General features: G+C 37.8%; 1 protein-coding gene across 2 annotated transcripts in view; it reads right to left on the minus strand.

The window, feature by feature from the left end:
* LOC124789640 (WD repeat-containing protein 19) overlaps nt 1-18,221 on the minus strand; it is a 316,330-nt gene that overhangs the window by 248,460 nt on the left and 49,649 nt on the right. For both annotated transcript variants that reach the window (XM_047257070.1, XM_047257071.1), the window contains exon 3: nt 9,327-9,551. In XM_047257070.1, the coding sequence (XP_047113026.1) occupies nt 9,327-9,551 (225 nt within the window). The remainder of the gene's footprint in view (nt 1-9,326; nt 9,552-18,221) is intronic.

Genomic DNA, 18,221 nt, shown 5'->3' on the forward strand with positions numbered 1-18,221 from the left:
TCCTTTGATTGGGAGACTGAGGAAATCAAATGAGCGTGACTACAAGTGAACGTTTAACAAGGATGTTTTCAGTTAGCACAAGTTGTTGTGTGGGTGCAGCATAAGAATATCTAATTTTCCACCCGGAAGTAAATTCGTGAACTGATACATCTGTTAACGATTTTGTATGTTTGTCCAAAAAAATGGAAAAGCACAAAAACTCCCACTTATAAAAAAATGCAAAATTGACAGTTGTGAAAGCTTATATGTTATTCTGTTACTACCCTAAACTTTACTTAAATATGAAGAAAACAAATTCCACCAAAAATTCTTTCTTTTGTTGGATACATTATGCACATTATTATTATTATTATTATTATTATTATTATTATTACCATTACACACGTTACAGGCCTTTTATCAGGCCATGCAAAACATTCATGACTACTTGTTCTTCCTGTTCTTCCAGTACTCCTTCATTCAATCGCTAAAGGTTCTCTTTCTTTCTTCTGTCCATTTTGGCCTTTGGGCTTTAGGTGTTGTTTTCTCTGACATCACTTCCTACTTGTACACCTTGTGTCTATATACCCCTGTGTCCATAACGTCCACTGAATCTATCTGAGCTCTTTCCAGATCAATTTTGACTTGTGTCATCCAGGGTGTAGTGGTCTTGGGTCTCTGGATGTACCTGAGGATTCTGTTGGTGAGTCTGGTCTGTGGGAGTCTGCTTATGTGTCCCCAAAATTTTAATCACCTCCTTCTAATGTCCACTATGATGTTGGAGAACTTCTCTGTGGTGTCCCTGGAGTGACGTCTATATCCATCATCCGTGAGTTTCGGTCCAATAATTTTCCTAATGATTTTTCTTTCCTGTGTGAGAATGTTCTCAAGGTTGGCCTATGTGAGTAACATCACTGTCTCACTGGCGTATAGCACCTCAGGTTTGATTACAGTGTTGTAGTGAGGAATTTTGGTGGTGGACAGACATTTCTTGTTATAAATACCCTGTGTTTTGTATAAGACTCTCTTCATTTTCAATAAACTGGTGTTCTGGGCAATTTTCTCCTTTCCTGTCAGTTTGAGCAATTCACCTAGGTACTTAAAGTGTGTGACCCTGTTGATCTTGGCATACTTTGTATTCAAATTTGGAATGTTTAATTTCATGCAGAAGAACTCAGTTTTCTGAAAGGAAATCTGTAGCCCTACTTTTTCTGTGCACTCATTGAGTGCTCCTGTCTATCTGATTGCTGCAGTTTCACCATCTGTTAGTAGTGCCAAATCGTCTGCAAAGGCTAGACAGCCAACCTCCAGCTTGTTCTTGGGTCGTCTAAGTCGCACTGGCTTCGAATGGCATTGTATTTGCAGCTCTTTCTCCCATTCCTTGATGACCTTATCCAGCACTAGGTTGAAGAGGAGCGGTGAGACTCCGTCACCGTGGCGAACACCTGTCCTGATCTCAAGGGGTTCGGAGATTTCCCGTTGAACTTCGCCTTAGAAGTCATGTCTGTCAATGTCTCTCTGGTAAGTCGCAGTGTCTTGCCATCCAAACCTTGTTCATGCAGAATGTTGAACAATGACTGGCAGTCGATGGAGACATATGCCTTCTTGTAGTCAACAAAGGTGCGTACAACTGGACTGCTCCTGAGGGCTTTGATTTTCAGGGTAGTCTTCAGATTGAAGATTTGTTCTGCATGGGAGCGACCAGGGTGGAAGTCCGCCTGGTACTCACTGATCTTATGTTCCAATTGGTTCCATGTTCTTTGGAGTAGGCACGCTGAGAGTACCTTGTATGTGACTTGTATAAGTGAGATGCTCCTGTAATTACTCACATCTGTGGGGTGACCCTTTTTGTGCTGGGGAGGGGGGATCAGTGCTCATTTCCAGTCATCTGGCAACTTTTCTGATGTCCATATGTCTGTGATGATCTGTGTGAGTTCTCCGAGCGAGTTTGGCCCAAGGTTTTTCAGTAGTTCGGCCACTATGCCACCTTCACCAGATGTCCTGTTTATGAGTCTGAGGATGTGCTTGTGGACTTCCTCTTGTGTCGGGGATAGTGAGTCTGTGCGTCTGTCTGTTGGTTCTTCATCTGGGAATCTCTCTGTGGAGTCTGGGCAATTGAGAAGTTCTGAGGAGTACTGTGCCAGCACCTTGCAGTTCTCCTTAGCCGTCAGTGCCAATTTTCCGTCACTATTTCTAAAGCAGAAGTTCGGTGGTGTGTATCCGCAGATGTGCCCGGCAAACGTCCTATAGAAGTCCCTTGCATTGTAGTTGCGGAAGTTGTCTATAGAGTCTAGTTGTTCCTTCAGGTATTTCCTCTTGGATTTTCTAATAATTTTTGCTGTTGTCTTTCATGTTTCGTTGAACACCTGAAAATTTTCTGGGGACTTGTTACTGTTGTATTTCTATGCCAATTTCCTGGTGACGAGTGCATTCTCACAATCAGTGTCCCACCTGGGACGCTTGGTATTATTCTTCAGAGGAATGAGGGCTTGTGTGGGTTTTTTTCCTCCAGTCATTTGTATGTTCTTTTTCCCAAGCCTCTTTCACTCCAGAGTCAGCAATCTTTTTGTGTCAAATTTCAGTAGGGGAGTTTTCTCACAGAAAATTCTCTTGGATGGTGAACTTGACTTTGAAGCATGTTAAGTGATGGTCAGAGTCAATGTTGGCTCCCCTGCATACCTGTATGTTGTTATTGCTATTATTATTATTATTATTATTATTATTATTATTATTATTATTATTATTACTGTTGTTATTATAATTGTCAGTGGTTGTAGTTGTATAAACTTGTTGACATAACTGTTATACAGCAGATGCTACTAATTTTTATCTGAATCTAAAAATTTGTGAACACACAGAATGCATACTCATGAGCTGCCACTGCATGGCTGTAATTATAGGATTGTAACATAAATATATATTTAAGGTAATTTATACTATTAGTTAAGGAGTCAATGTTCGCATTGCCTACTATCATAGTCTGTTTTTTTACGAGATGAAGGTTTATCAACAAGTTCCTCTAAATGGCAAAAGAATTCTGTTATTGTTAGGGGATCTCTCCAGGCTAGTTATTATTAAACTGCTATTTCCAAGCTTTATTCCTATTGCAACTATTTCAAAAACCATCTCAAATGCAAATTTATCTACCCAGTCAATTTTTGGACACTGGGCATTATTTTTGACATAAATGCCAACACCATCACCTTTATGTTGTTTCCTACAGTACACACTGACAGTATTATAATTACTTCAATTAATGTTACACATTTCTTCAGTTTTGCACCCTAGCTCATTCACAAGATAAATATGAGGGCTACTACCAGTTAGAAATTCGTCAATTTGTTCAATTTTGTTGGTAAAACATTGCATGTTTTGTGATATTATTTTGAATTTACTGTCATTTATGATGTTGTTGTCAAGTTCTTTGCCTTTGTGTGTCCATAGTGAAGGTTGTTTTACACTAAAAAAGTTTCTGTAGGGCTACTTCCACTTATGAACAAATTGTTTTTATATATAAGGCTTTTCAGTTCGATCCTTTCTTTTATTATTTGATTTAATTTTTTGCACAAATAACATTTACCTACATAATTCAATTGCAATCTGTGGTTAGTGTGTTGACCTTTATCAAGCTATCCTATATCTAGAATTGAACAATATCCATAGTTTGAACATAGTGACTTAATTCTAATATTTGTTTTTCTTACATCCTTGTTTACACACAAGTTACAGGTCAGATCAAGCCAATGCGGGGCAGTAGCAACTATAGTGTTTTTCTGCTTATTTTCTTCAAGGAAATTCTTCAGAGTTTTGAAGGTCAGAAATTCTTGACAGGAAAAGCATTTCTGAAGAGAAATTTGTTAATGTTGTTTATAAATTTAAGTGTTAGGAAGACTTTTCTAAAGATATTTGTCTGGAGTGTAGCCTTGAATGAAAGTGAAACATGGATAAGCAGTTCAGAGGAGAAGAAAGTCATGTAGCTAATGAGGATGTACTGAATGAAATTGGGACAAAAGAAATTTGCAGCATAACTTGACTGTAAGAAGGGATCAGTTGATAGGACACATTCTGCGACATCAATCAATGATCAGTTATCAGTTAGTATCGGAGGGAAGTGTGTGTGTGGGGGGGGGGGGGGGGGGGGATAAAAATTGTAAAGGGAGACAAACAAAAAAAATACAGTAAGCAGGCTCACTGCATGTAGGTGGCAGTAATTATTTGGAGATGATGAGGCTCACACAGGAACATGGAGAGCTGCATCACACCCATCTTCAGACTGAAGACCACAACAACAGCAGCACATAATTCGGGACAAATGTCACAAACAATTATAAGAAACAACAATGCCCTGTGCATTCCTTTCTCTTACAAAATAAATGAAGGAAAAGGGCCTGGCAGACAAACATTAAAATAAAATGCTGTGGTGTGACCACTTACTCTCCATGTTATGCAGTCTTCAAACACAATTACATATTTCATGTGAGGGAAGCCAAAGTTAACCTGATAGGCTTGGATAACAGTATCTATTGCTACAATATACAAATCAATCCTTACCACACAGAATTAAAATGTACATATTTGATGATGGTGGTGTGATGACTACAGGTCAGTCATAGCTTATACAGGTACAGTAGTAACATCTGGGGAGTGTACATTTAACAAAAAGTGCGTGGGGGGGGGGGGGGGATAAAAATTGTAAAGGGAGACCAAAAAAAATACAGAAAGCAGGCTCACTGCCTGCTACAACACACAAATCAATCCTTACCACACAGAATTAAAATGCACATATTTGATGATGGTGGTGTGATGACTACAGGTCAGTCATAGCTTACACAGGTACAGTAGTAACATCTGGGGAGTGTATATATAACAAAAAGTGTGTGGGTAGTACAATCTCATGAAGTTCTACATATGCCACAAATTTAATGATGGGTGAATACTGTGGCCAACTAAGTTTAAAAAAGGATGTATTGTGTTCTTTGGACCATTCCTGCAGATAGTACCTGCAGTAATCAAGTGCAGTGACATATCTCAAGTTGAACAAAGTTTGGGGTATGAAATCAGGCTATTATTAATTCTTGTTCAGAAATTCTGGTTGAAAATAATACAACAGTTCTCCTAGCAGGTTGGTAACTAAGAGTAAATACATGCTTTTCATTTCTTCAGACACCATTCCCCAGGATATAAAGTGATATATTGTGAAATTCACAGTGTATAGGTCACATTAACATGGTAGCAGCACACTACAAATAAACTTTTTCCTAATAAAAATAAATGCCAAAAAGATGAAACAGTGAATATGCTGCATACAAAACACATAGAACTGCCTTATACAAGTCTACACTTACTACAAATCAGAGAAATTGTTGCAAACAAATACTTGATAAAATTGTCTGAATGCTGCTTGTAGAGGTCTTTTATGACATTCTATTTGGAATGCATGCCTTTCTTACAGTGTTACCTCACAATCATGGACTGTATCACAGTCTTCTAAAACGCAGTATCTTGTTTTTCACATCAGTGGCAGGCGCCAAATTACCAAACAAAGTTGACTCAATGCAAAATTCTTCTGAAAGTACGGGAAGACAGAATCAGAATGCATAAGTTGTCTAGGCAGAAGCACTCATCTCAGTTGATCAGACATCCACCAGCCATATTCCCACTGAATCACAAAAAGACTGACACTGGCCAAATCCTCAACACTGTCATAATGCCCTGCATGTTTAACAGAAATATAATGATAATAAATGAAACGCACCAGTTTGCTTTTGTTCTACAATATTATTTTTATTGCTAACCAGTTTTTGGCTTACAAGGCCATCTTCAGACATTTACTGAGTATTATCACCGAAGAAGTTAAATGTTGGCAGACAACATTGGAAGAGAAGTAACACATCTAGAGTGAAGTAGAAACATACAGTGAGTAACATCTTTGCAATGAAATAGTAAAAACTAAACAGTACATAAATAACAATGGAGTTGACAGGAAAACCTTTAGCACAAAATAGGAATAGCATGCCTACATAACAGTTTCTATTAATAAACAAAACTAATAAAATAAGATAAAATTAGTACTAGACAAGGCTGCATCAAGAGGTATGAAACATGGAGAGTGATACACAACCAATTAAAAAAGAAGAGACAGTTGTCAATGTAAATACAGAATACACGAGGAACTTAAGCAATATCAATAAGATAAACAGAAAATAGTAAATGCAGGAAAATTGAGGTGTTTGAGGGAACCTACAGTTTGAGAGTGTGATGGTACTGCATTTTAACATTAACATTATAACCAAAGCAGTGGTTGTATACCAGTTTACATTAAATAAATGAGCGAAGTAAAATACGAACAGCACTTGATGAGACAACTACAAGGGGAGTTAAACATGGACAGTAATACAAGTACAAGTTAAAAGCAAACCCTTAACTATTGAAACTACAGCATATGTGGAATACAAAGACAACTGCAACAAATAAAAACAACTTAATGACTACAGGAAAATGGGAATATGTAGGAAGAGAGAGTGTGGGAAGTAATGAACAACTAAGATGATTATATGAAGTTTAGGAGAGGGGAAGTGTTGAGTTGTGTCTGGTCATTTAGGATGACATCTGGACTGTGAGCAAGATGTTTGTTAATTTCCAGGGCTTCCAGCAGGTTGAGTTTATGGCCTTTGTTTGCTAAGTGAAGTACATGGGACACTGGCTGGTAGTTGTGACTCTCACTCAGTACATGCTCAGCAAATGCAGAGTCTGAATTCTGCAACCTCCAGCTGGAGGTTGCAGAATTTTACTGAGTGAGAGTCACAACTACCAGCCAGTGTCCCATGTACTTCACTTAGCAAACAAAGGCCATAAACTCAACCTGCTGGAAGCCCTGGAAATTAACAAACATCTTGCTCACAGTCCAGATGTCATCCTAAATGACCAGACACAACTCAACACTTCCCCTCTCCTAAACTTCATATAATCATCTTAGTTGTTCATTACTTCCCACACTCTCTCTTCCTACATATTCCCATTTTCCTGTAGTCATTAAGTTGTTTTTATTTGTTGCAGTTGTCTTTGTATTCCACATACGCTGTAGTTTCAATAGTTAAGGGTTTGCTTTTAACTTGTACTTGTATTACTGTCCATGTTTAACTCCCCTTGTAGTTGTCTCATCAAGTGCTGTTCATATTTTACTTCGCTCATTTATTTAATGTAAACTGGTATACAACCACTGTTTTTATTATAATGTTAATGTTAAAATGCTAGTGTCTCTTCATTTTTAATTGGTTGTGTATCACTCTCCATGTTTCATACCTCTTGATGCAGCCTTGTCTAGTACTAATTTTATCTTATTTTATTAGTTTTGTTTATTAACAGAAACTGTTATGTAGGCACGCTATTCCTATTTTGTGCTAAAGGTTTTCCTGTCAACTCCATTGTTATTTATGTACTGTTCAGTTTTTACTATTTCATTGCAAAGAAGTTACTCACTGTATGTTTCTACTTCACTCTAGATGTGTTACTTCTCTTCCAATGTTGTCTGCTAACATTTAACTTCTTTGGTGATAATACTCAGTAAATGTCTGAAGATGGCCTTGTAAGCCGAAAACCGGTTAGCAATAAAAATAATATTGTAGAACAAAAGCAAACTGGTGCTTTTCATTTATTATTATAATGTTGTTCTACCAAGAACCGATGGAAGATTCTGTTAATATAAGAAATGTAATGCTCAATGAGCAGATTTATTCAGCTGAAGAAGACAACTATACTGTCACTATTCCACACACTGTCCTTCTACCATGCTTATTGTTTGCCATACGTATTATTTAAAACATCAGCATACAATTTTATAGAGTTTTGTACTTTATAGTAATACAATGTCGAAAAAGCTGCTATGCAGGCCTGTTTGTAGATCAATTTCTTCTTGTATTTCTTCATAATTCTGGCTATTTTTGAAGAAAAATTGAAATGTACAAAAGAAAAACTAAGGATATCCCCAGTCACTTCTCACTTTTGTGAGCAATCTAACTCTATGGTTTGCAGAGCATTCTTAATTTGGCAGAGTTAAATATCCATTATTACTTAATACTGACTGTAGGTGTACCAGTTCTTCCTGGAGGCTGCCAGTGTCTGTCTCAATATGGACCTGTCAACCAATTCACTATGAACAATAAAATATAGTCCATGATATCAGGTGATAGTTAGAACCCCCAAATCTGATGGTACTTAGAACCCTGTAATTATATATCTTTATATCACATAGGGCTACCATGGAGCCTCATGATGAAGGTGTCACCAATGTAGTGCCAAAACACCTTTGGTTTCTAGACTGCAGAATTAGTCCAAAATCTTTGTTAAGAGAGGTAGCTACGACAACAACAGCAACCTGTTAAAAACAGAGTCATTATTAAATAAAACAGCATATAAAGGTTATTTGACACTTAAATTATAATGTTACATCTCATTCAAATTTTGTCAATATGTGCCAAAGCATCACCAAGCGATATTAATGCTGACCTTTGAAGTACAAGTGTTAAAATGGTAATAAAATAAGCTGATTCATGGATTTGGTGGCATACTTTGCAATTCTTGAGACCAAATAAATAAACTAAAAACAAATTAAAGGTCTTAATAACAAGGTTACATATTTGGTTAACATACTAGTGAAAGCACCGACATTGCTACCGATCTGAAAGACAAAGCATTTAGGACTTTCTTGAGGAATAAACAGCATAAATTTACACTCAAAGTCATTTACCTATTTGTCTTGACAATGGGTATAAGATTTTTATCTGAAATATCAGAATATCAATCAAAAACAACAATAATAATGACAAATGGCTTCAGCAGCAGCTTTAGGTTGAACCAATGTGCCTGGTTACCTAGATGGTAAAGAGCTATTTTCTACAAAACTGGCCTCACGTGTGTGATACGGATGAAGGAGGTTCTCACTCATGATTATTTCATGAAATATCCCTTGTACCAAACACCTCAAATTAGTTTACATTCTGTGCGCAGCACTTGGTACTCTTATGACTTTCTGTTTATTAAGAGGCTATTCATCTTATCATTGATGCTTTAATATTTCATTTTGTACTTGAGGACTTAGTCAGGAAAATGTTTTTATTTCATATATACAATTAGCTGAGAGAATATTCTAAGGAGGCACAAACAAGAAGTTGTAAAAAACATTTCAAATTGTATGTCAACATAATATATTATTCTGCATTATTATTCACACTTTTAGCTCTTTTCACTTAGCTATAATGTAGGTAAAAAGGACACTCTCAAAAAACTCTTTATAAATGAATAGTTGACATTTAACTAAATAAAATAAATTAAAAGTTAAGGATACAAACTTTGCTGTACTGTGATTATATATTGCAAGATTTCCTCGTGAGGTACCAACAGCAACCAGTGATCCCTTCTTGGCCCAAATGATGCAACTCATAGGATCTCGCAGGCCAATATCAATGTGTGACTTCTTTGTCGTGTTTGCATCCCACAAGGTTAAATGTGAGGAGTTCGATGTAATAATGGCAAGATGGTCACCATCAACATCCCAGTCAAATCCTGTGCACACACTGGAAGTAACATACAGAATATAAATTTTCATATTTTTCCACAGTTATAGAATTTCATTCAGCATTTCCAATAACAGAAATTTAGGTCTGGAATATTAGCCCTCTAGTGGAGTTGTGTGTGAATCAATAGGAAGTTACACAATGGAGTGAATAAAGACAACTGCTCACTGTACAGTACAGGTGTTGGTTTAGTGTATAGGTGCAAAAACAAGTACTTCATTGTTGTAGGTTATCTTGAAAGGAAGGGAGGGGGGGGGGGGGGGGGGGGGCGGGAGGAGCAGGCAGAACACAGAAGAAAAGTGAAGAAGAGGAAAAGATCAACAAAATGGAGATGCAGCAAAGGAAAAAGATAGGAATAGAAAAATGGAGGATTCATGCCTTGGTAAAGGCTCAGGTAGCTGCATACTGCACACTAGCATAAAAAGGGAGAGACTAGAATGAGGAGACTAGGAAGAGTGGTGTAACATACCGCTTTTGGTAAGTGATTTGTTGCCCAATATTTACCTAGCCGATGAATGATGACTGCCACACAGAATTTTTTTTTTAAGCTAATTAGCTTAGAATTGCAAACTGTTTGGAAGTCTGTTATTATTTGTGCATGTGCACTGGGACGGATGGTTGCTGCATATCACCAAGGTGGAACAATGTTAGTAGTTTTGCTATGCGTTGTGGTACCTACTGGCTTGGCAGTCATTCTGAGTTACAACATCCCAGATCAGAGAAGCAGGATACATCTTCAAGTAACACGGTGCCTTGACAATGGCGCTGATGGCACAGAGAACATACAGTAAATTTGAACTACCATTGGTACTGTCAGAATATATTTGTGTTACATCAGATCGAATGTACGAATATTCTTTGTAGTTATGGTGTTTCCTCACACAACCAATTTTCACAGAAGACATAATGTAACTGTTGTCAGAATAAATACTTTCTATTATTTAGTAGGAAGTTTAGAGCTTGTTAAAGCTTCCAGATTCCAGCACAAGCACAGCTGTGGCACACACAGACACAAACTGTTTGAGACACAGGGAACACTTCATTCTGCACTGAAAAATTAATAAAACTGGGACAAGAAGAGTACATTAAAAGAAGATAAAGAAGTAATTGGCAGTTCTCAAGAAAGATTTCAAGGGCAAATAGAGCTGTTGTCTGTAGAAACAAGGTCAAGAGCCAGAACATCAAAGTGAAACTATTAAGTAATTAAGTCTAAGAAGAGTTAACAGACCTCAGATTAATTGGTGTATCGATAAATAAACACTAATTCAATCAACAACAATTATATTGTTGAAGAACTTACTACAGTTTATGAAATGGAATATCAGTGGCTGGAACTTTAAAGGACTACGATTGTTTAACCACTTCAATTCAACAACTACACCATCAGCATCACGTCGCGGTGAGGTATACCATGTGAGCTGTGGAGCTGTGCAAAAGCCAAGTTGAACTTGGGGAGAGGGCAGAGGTGGAAGGGGGGGGGGGGGGGATAAGTAAGGGACTTTAAATGCCAATATTATTTTTTTTAATGAAGAGGTAGATAAACAATGATAGTCATTAGCAAGGTAAGATCAGTTTTACACTTAGTACTTACTAACAGGAAATAAGTGTTACCCTGGAGTATAGTGCAATTTTTAGAAGAGTTACTTAAAATCTTCAATGAAAAGTTAGCTGCCAAATTAAACACAACTATCAAAGCTCAAGATGATGAGCTGTGTGCTAGATTAGACACCACTGACACAAATATAAAAGCTAAAGGAGATGAGTTAAAAATCATGCTACTAGTCACAAATCAGAAACTCAACTGCCACATAAGCAATTCATGAAAGGAAAACTTACAAATAAATAATCACATAGATGAAATGGAATACATTGTCATTCTGGCATATTTATATGGTCTGATCAGTAGTAAATCCATTAATTACAGATTTTGTTTGGTTAAATATTGAATCAAAACAAGCCCCAGACACTAATTTCAGTCTAAATAATTCAAAACAGGATACAGATTTTAGTAAGGCTGTTTTTTTCCAACTTTGAAAGAGGAGATCAGTGATTTATTTTAACTAGAGTGTCAACAACACATTGAGCTAACTATTGACACACCACCTTTGTCAGATGTTGCAGTTAATCCACCTAACTGTCAAGAAATACTAAATTTTAACACACAACTTAATTTGTGGAGCAAATATGTAACAGAGTTTTTCCTAAAATTTAATAATGGGAACTTGGATTTTAGTTTTCCTATGACATGTGGTGTCTATTTTTCCTTACAAAGAAAACAGTATCAGGTTTAACTACACATTTATACTCTATGATATGACAAATACTAACTCTTAAGTATTTCTGGAGGATTAAAATAAGATGAAAAGGAAGATCTGAAATCAAGGGCAGAAGGTATTGTGCATACATCAAGCAAAGTGAGGTGTGTGGATCGACTGATGTATCCAGATAAGGTGTTAGGTGTTCTTTTTGACACCACAGTCATGCAGAAATGATAGTTAAGTGCCATTAATATGAAAGGAGTTCATGATATGTATGAACTATGCAGGCCCGCAGGGCCCCAGATGTCTGTTACATTTTTGTCTATTTAGATATCCATATAATAGTCTCCTTCCTCTTTTATTATACTATCTTGTTTAAATTACATTTCTTTCACTTTCCTATCAGCAATCGTTACATAACAAGATCCTAGCTGCAGTTTCATTAAAAGCAGAACTGTTACACACTATCTCGCATGAATTTTCTGCATCTGCATATTTAAGAAAAACAAAACAGATAGTAATGACAAGATGGCCGTATTTATCGTGAATAGTATTATCTGGAATTGGAGTCTGTATTTCCATAACCGGTACAGATAAAAGACACTGCATGGCCACAGTTTTTGGTGTGGGGCAAAGCCACTGCTCTATGCAGATCCCCTTAAAAAGTCTGCTAAACATAGTTTGTATTTCTAACATAGTGAACTTTCCTTGCCAATCTCATTAAAATAGTTGTATGTATCATAATGTGGAGGTGTGTTCTGGCACTACACATACAGACGTAAAGTTGATAGCACATTTCAACATCAGCAAATGTTACTTAACAAAGCCATTAGTCTCTATCTTACAGGTGTTATGTAGGACTACGCAAATAATAATGAATGGAAATTCTTGAATGTTTTGTGATGAAATTAACAAGCTGCAATCTGCTTACAGATAACAACAAATTAGAATAAAATGGAAGTGTTATGTGAAAAGGTAACTCAAACACAAATGTTAAGATATGCATAGACATTTCTTTCCCAGCCATCTTCAGCAGACTATACTCACAAACAAAATGCAGTAAGCTGCAATTCATATGTAATTTTGATATATCAAGCAACTTTGTACTTTCACTGGATGCATTTCATGCCTCCCTGGTCAAAGATTCATTACTAATGTCACATAAGGATTGAATGTTTGAGTTAGTAAATGTTTAGATTGCTATAGAAACTCCAGGTTGGAATATCAACAATATAAGAAAAGATAGATTGCTGTGTACCATAAAGATGACACATTAAGTTGCAGAGAGGCACGATAAAAGACACTTACACACTAGCTTTTGGCTCCAGCCTTCATCAGAAAAGGAAAAACACACACACACACACACACACACGCATGCATACTTATTCATTCAAACAAGGAAGCGCATCTCACACACATGACTGCCATCTCTAGCAGCTCATCCTGTGTGCTTGTTTGTGTGGCTGAATATATATATGTATGTGTGTGTGTGTGTGTGTGTGTGTGTGTGTGTGTGTGTGTGTGTGTATTTCCTTTTATGAAAAAGGCTGGAGCTGAAAGCTAATGTGTAAGTGTCTTTTAGTTGTTCCTGTCTGCAACTATACGTGTCATGTTTACAGTAAGTTGCAACCTATCTTTTTCCTTATATTGTTGTTTAGATTACTATGCATGTTACATGTTTTATGTTACAATATCTTTAGTGTGACTATGATTTCACTATGTGATATTTATGGATGATAGTTTTCTGGGCAGTATTTCAAAATGTATAAAATGCGTATTTGAAAACGATCAGCTGTTTTTATTTTAAACCGAAATATCTACTGGTTTCGGTCTTGGACCGTCTTCATAGATGAGAGTTAAAATGGTTTAAGGCACCATACAGCATTAGTCATTATTTAAACTGTGCAGTGCATACCATGAATGTAAATATATGACATAGGACTTTAAAAGCAAACATATGAGTACTAAAAGTATGTAGAGCAGTACTCACTGCTCTGTATTCATTTAGTATTCATATACAAGAAGAGCAGGAAGGGGAAAGATGCCCTTATATGGCCATTCAATGAAAGTTAACATCCAGTACGATTCAGAGGCACAGCTGCATAATTTTTTAGCAATAAAGAAGAAAAGGGGGAAAAAATTATCGTTTGGTCACAATGAGTAGAACGCAGAGGAGTACATGTAAGGGACAGCATATGGTGAAGCTCAGTAATCAGGTAAGGATTATAAAACAGGCAGTCAAATGGAAAATGAGACAGATGGGAAAAAATTTGTGAACTGTTTATTATTTCAAAAATAATCACCATAACTGTTAAAACATTAATCCCACTGTGAGACAAGATGATCAAAGCCTTCATAGAAAAAAACATTTGCGATTGCCTACAGAAACATAATTGTACCCAGGCATGCCTCTCTTCATCCAAACCAAATTGATGGCCACAAATGTCTTTCTTCAGGGCTGCAAAAATACGGAAATTACATGGGCAAGATAGGACTGTATGGGGACATGTAAGGACTTCCCATCAAGACTTCTGCAGAGGATTCAAAACAACCTTGCAACAAATGGGAAACCACCTTTTGGTCTATAACAGAGGCCACAATTTCATGGGAATATTTGCCACGAATTAAGAATCAGGAGCCAGTTGGACCATGCGAGAGTTAGATGATGCGCAGTCAGCTGGCCCACGCCTATGTCATGCCACTGGCAGCAGCCACGGTCAGCACTTTCCACACCACCATATGTGGCCAACTGCATCCATCGCAGTACCAGCTAGTTGCAGCCACTTGGGTCAACACCTCACCACCCAAACAGTTAATGCCTCGCTGCACTGTCATCACCACGGTGTCGAGACAACTACTGTTACGTGCTGCTAAAGCACTGCTTTACACCTGCTGACCTACCCAGCCCAGCTGCAAATATAGCAGCCACAGAATAGCAGAATAATATGTTTCACTTGCTGAGTGCAAGGGAGAACTTGTAGCATATTTTCATGTTTATATTTAAATTTTTACTGTACTTGCTTTGTCACGAGCTTTAGTGGACAAAACACACTCTCATCACTTGCAGATGAAAGGCACTGTAGAGGCAGAGAGTAGAGATCCACCTAAATCTTTATAAGTGATATCATTATAATAGAAGGAAACATTCCACATGGGAAAAATTATATATAAAAACAAAGATGAGGTGACTTACCGAACGAAAGCGCTGGCAGGTCGATAGACACACAAACAAACACAAACATACACACAAAATTCAAGCTTTCGCAACAAACTGTTGCCTCATCAGGAAAGAGGGAAGGAGAGGGAAAGACGAAAGGAAGTGGGTTTTAAGGGAGAGGGTAAGGAGTCATTCCAATCCCGGGAGCGGAAAGACTTACCTTAGGGGGAAAAAAGGACAGGTATACACTCGCACACACGCACATATCCATCCACACATACAGACACAAGCAGAAATATGTCTGCTTGTGTCTGTATGTGATTCCCGCAGAGGGGCAGCAGCCTTTTCAGTAGTTGCAGGGGCAACAGTCTGGATGACTGACTGATCTGGCCTTGTAACTTTAACCAAAATAGCCTTAGCTGTGCTGGTACTGTGAACAGCTGAAAGCAAGGGAAAGCTACAGCCATAATTTTCCCCAAGGGCATGCAGCTATATTGTATGGTTAAATGATGATGGCGTTCTCTTGGGTAAAATATTCTGGAGGTAAAATAGTCCCCCATTCGGATCTCTGGGCGGGAACTACTCAGGAGGACATCATTATCAGGAGAAACAAAACTGGCGTTCTACGGATCAGAGTATGGAATGTCAGGTCCCTTAATCAGGCAGGTAGGTTAGAAAATTTAAGAAGGGAAATGGATACATTAAAGTTACATATAATGGGAAATAGTGGAGTTCTGTGGCAGGGGGAACAAGACTTCTGGTCATGTGAATACAGGGTTATAAATACAAAATCTAATAGGGGTAATGCAGGAGTAGGTTTAATAATGAATAAAAAAAAAGGAGCATGTGTAAGTTACTATGAACAACATAGTGAACATATTATTGAAGCCAAGATAGACATGAAGCCCACGACTACCACAGCAGCACAAGTATATACACCAACTACCTCCGCAGATGACAAAGAGATAGAAGAAATGTATGATGAGTTAAAAGAAATTATTCGGATAGTCAAGGGAGACGAAAATTTAATAGTCATGGGGGACTGGAATTCGATAGTAGGAAAAAGAAGAGAAGAAAAAGTAGTAGGTGAATATGGAATGGGAGTAAGGAATGAAAGAGGAAGCTGCCTGGTAGATTTTGCAAAGAGCATAACTTAATCATTGCTAACACCTGGTTTAAGAATCACGAAAGAAGGTTGTATACGTGGAAGAAGCCTGGAGGCACGGGAAGGTTTCAGATAGATTATATAATGGTAAGAGAGAGATTTAGGAACCTGGTTTTAAATTGTAAGACATTTCCAGGAGCAGATGTGGACTCTGGCCACAATCTATTGGCTATGAACTGTAGATTAAAACCGAAGAAACTGCAAAAAGGTGGAAATTTAAGGAGATAGGACATGGATAAACTGAAAGAACCACAGGTTGTACAGTGTTTCTGAGAGAGCATTAAGGAATGATTGACAAGAACAGGGGAAAGAAATAGAGTAGAAGAAGAATGGGTAGCTTTGAGAGATGAAATAGTGAAGGCAGCACATGATCAAGTAGGTAAAAAGACAAGGGCTAGTAGAAATCCTTGGGTGACAGAAGAGGTATTGAATTTAATTGATGAAAGGAGGAAATACAAAAATGCAGTAAATGAAGCAGGCATAAAGGAATACAAACGTCTCAAAAATGAGATCAACAGAAAATGCGAAATGGCTAAGCAGAGATGGCTAGAGGACAAATGTGAGCATGTAGAGGCATATATCACTAGGGTACTGCCTATAGGAAAACTAAAGAGACCTTTGGAGATAAGAGAACCACTTGTATGAATATCAAGAGCTCAAATGGAAAACCAGTTCTAAGCAAAGGAGGGAAAGCAGAATGGTGGAAGGAGTATATAGACGGTCTATAAAAGGCGATGTACTTGAAGGCAATATTATGGAAATGGAAGAGGACATACATGAAGATGAAATGGGAGATACGATATTGCATGAAGTGTTTGACAGAGCACTGAAAGACCTAAGTCAAAAAAAACTCTACCATCTGGTGAGCAAGATGTATGAGACAGGCGAAATAGCAAAATACTAACACAAATCACAAATTCTTTACAGACAAAGGGAAAAACTGGTAGAAGCCGACCTCAGGGGAAGATTAGTTTGGATTCCTTAGAAACGTTGGAACACGTGAGACAATACTGACCCTATGAGTTATCTTATGAGATAGATTAAGGAAAGGCAAACCTACGTTTCTGGCATTTGCAGACTTACAGAAAGCTTTTGACAATGTTGACTGGAATACTCTCTTTCAAGTTCTGAAAGTGGCAGGGGTCAAATACAGGGAGCGAAAGGCTATTTACAATTTGTACGGAAACCAGATGGCAGTCTTAAGAGTTGAGGGTCATGAAAGGGAAGCAGTGATTGGGAAGGGAGTGAGACAGGGTTGTAGCGTATCTCCAATGTTGTTCAATCTATATATTGAGCAAGCAGTAAAGAAAACACAAGAAAAATTTGGAGGAGGAATTAAAATCCATGGAGAAGAAATAAAAGTTTAGAGAATGAGATTTTCATTCTGCAGCGGAGTGCGCGCTGATATGAAACTTCCTGGCAGATTAAAACTGTGTGCCGGACCGGGACTCAAACTCAGGACCTTTGCCTTTCATGGGCAAGTGTTCCACCATCTGAGCTACCCAAGCACGACTCACGCCCCGTCCTCACAGCTTTACTTCTGCCAGTACCTCATCTCCTACTTTCCAAACTTTACAAAATCTCTCCTGCGAGATGAGGTACTGGCAGAAGTAAAGCTGTGAGGACGGGGCGTGAGTCATGCTTGGGTAACTCAGATGGAAGAGCACTTGCCCGCGAAAGGCAAAGGTCCCGAATCGAGTCTTGGTCCGGCACACAGTTTTAATCTGCCAGGAAGTTTCAAAAGCTTTGAGGTTTGCCGATGACATTGTAATTCTGTCAGAGACAGCAAAAGACCTGGAAGAGCAGTTGAACAGAATGGACAGTGTCTTAAAAGGAGGATATAAGATGAACATCAACAAAAGCAAATCGAGGATAATGGAATGTAGTCGAATTAAATCAGGTGATGCTGAGGGAATTAGATTAGAAAATGAGACATATAAAGTAATAGATGAGTTTTGCTATTTGGGGAGCAAGATAACTGATGATGGTTGAAGTAGAGAGGATATAAAATGTGGACTGGCAATGGCAAGGAAAGCATTTCTAAAGAAGAGAAGTTTGTTAACATCAAGCATAGATTTAAGTGTCAGGAA

Source organism: Schistocerca piceifrons, chromosome 3, assembly GCF_021461385.2.
Source record: "Schistocerca piceifrons isolate TAMUIC-IGC-003096 chromosome 3, iqSchPice1.1, whole genome shotgun sequence".
In the NCBI taxonomy this organism is placed as follows: domain Eukaryota; kingdom Metazoa; phylum Arthropoda; class Insecta; order Orthoptera; family Acrididae; genus Schistocerca; species Schistocerca piceifrons.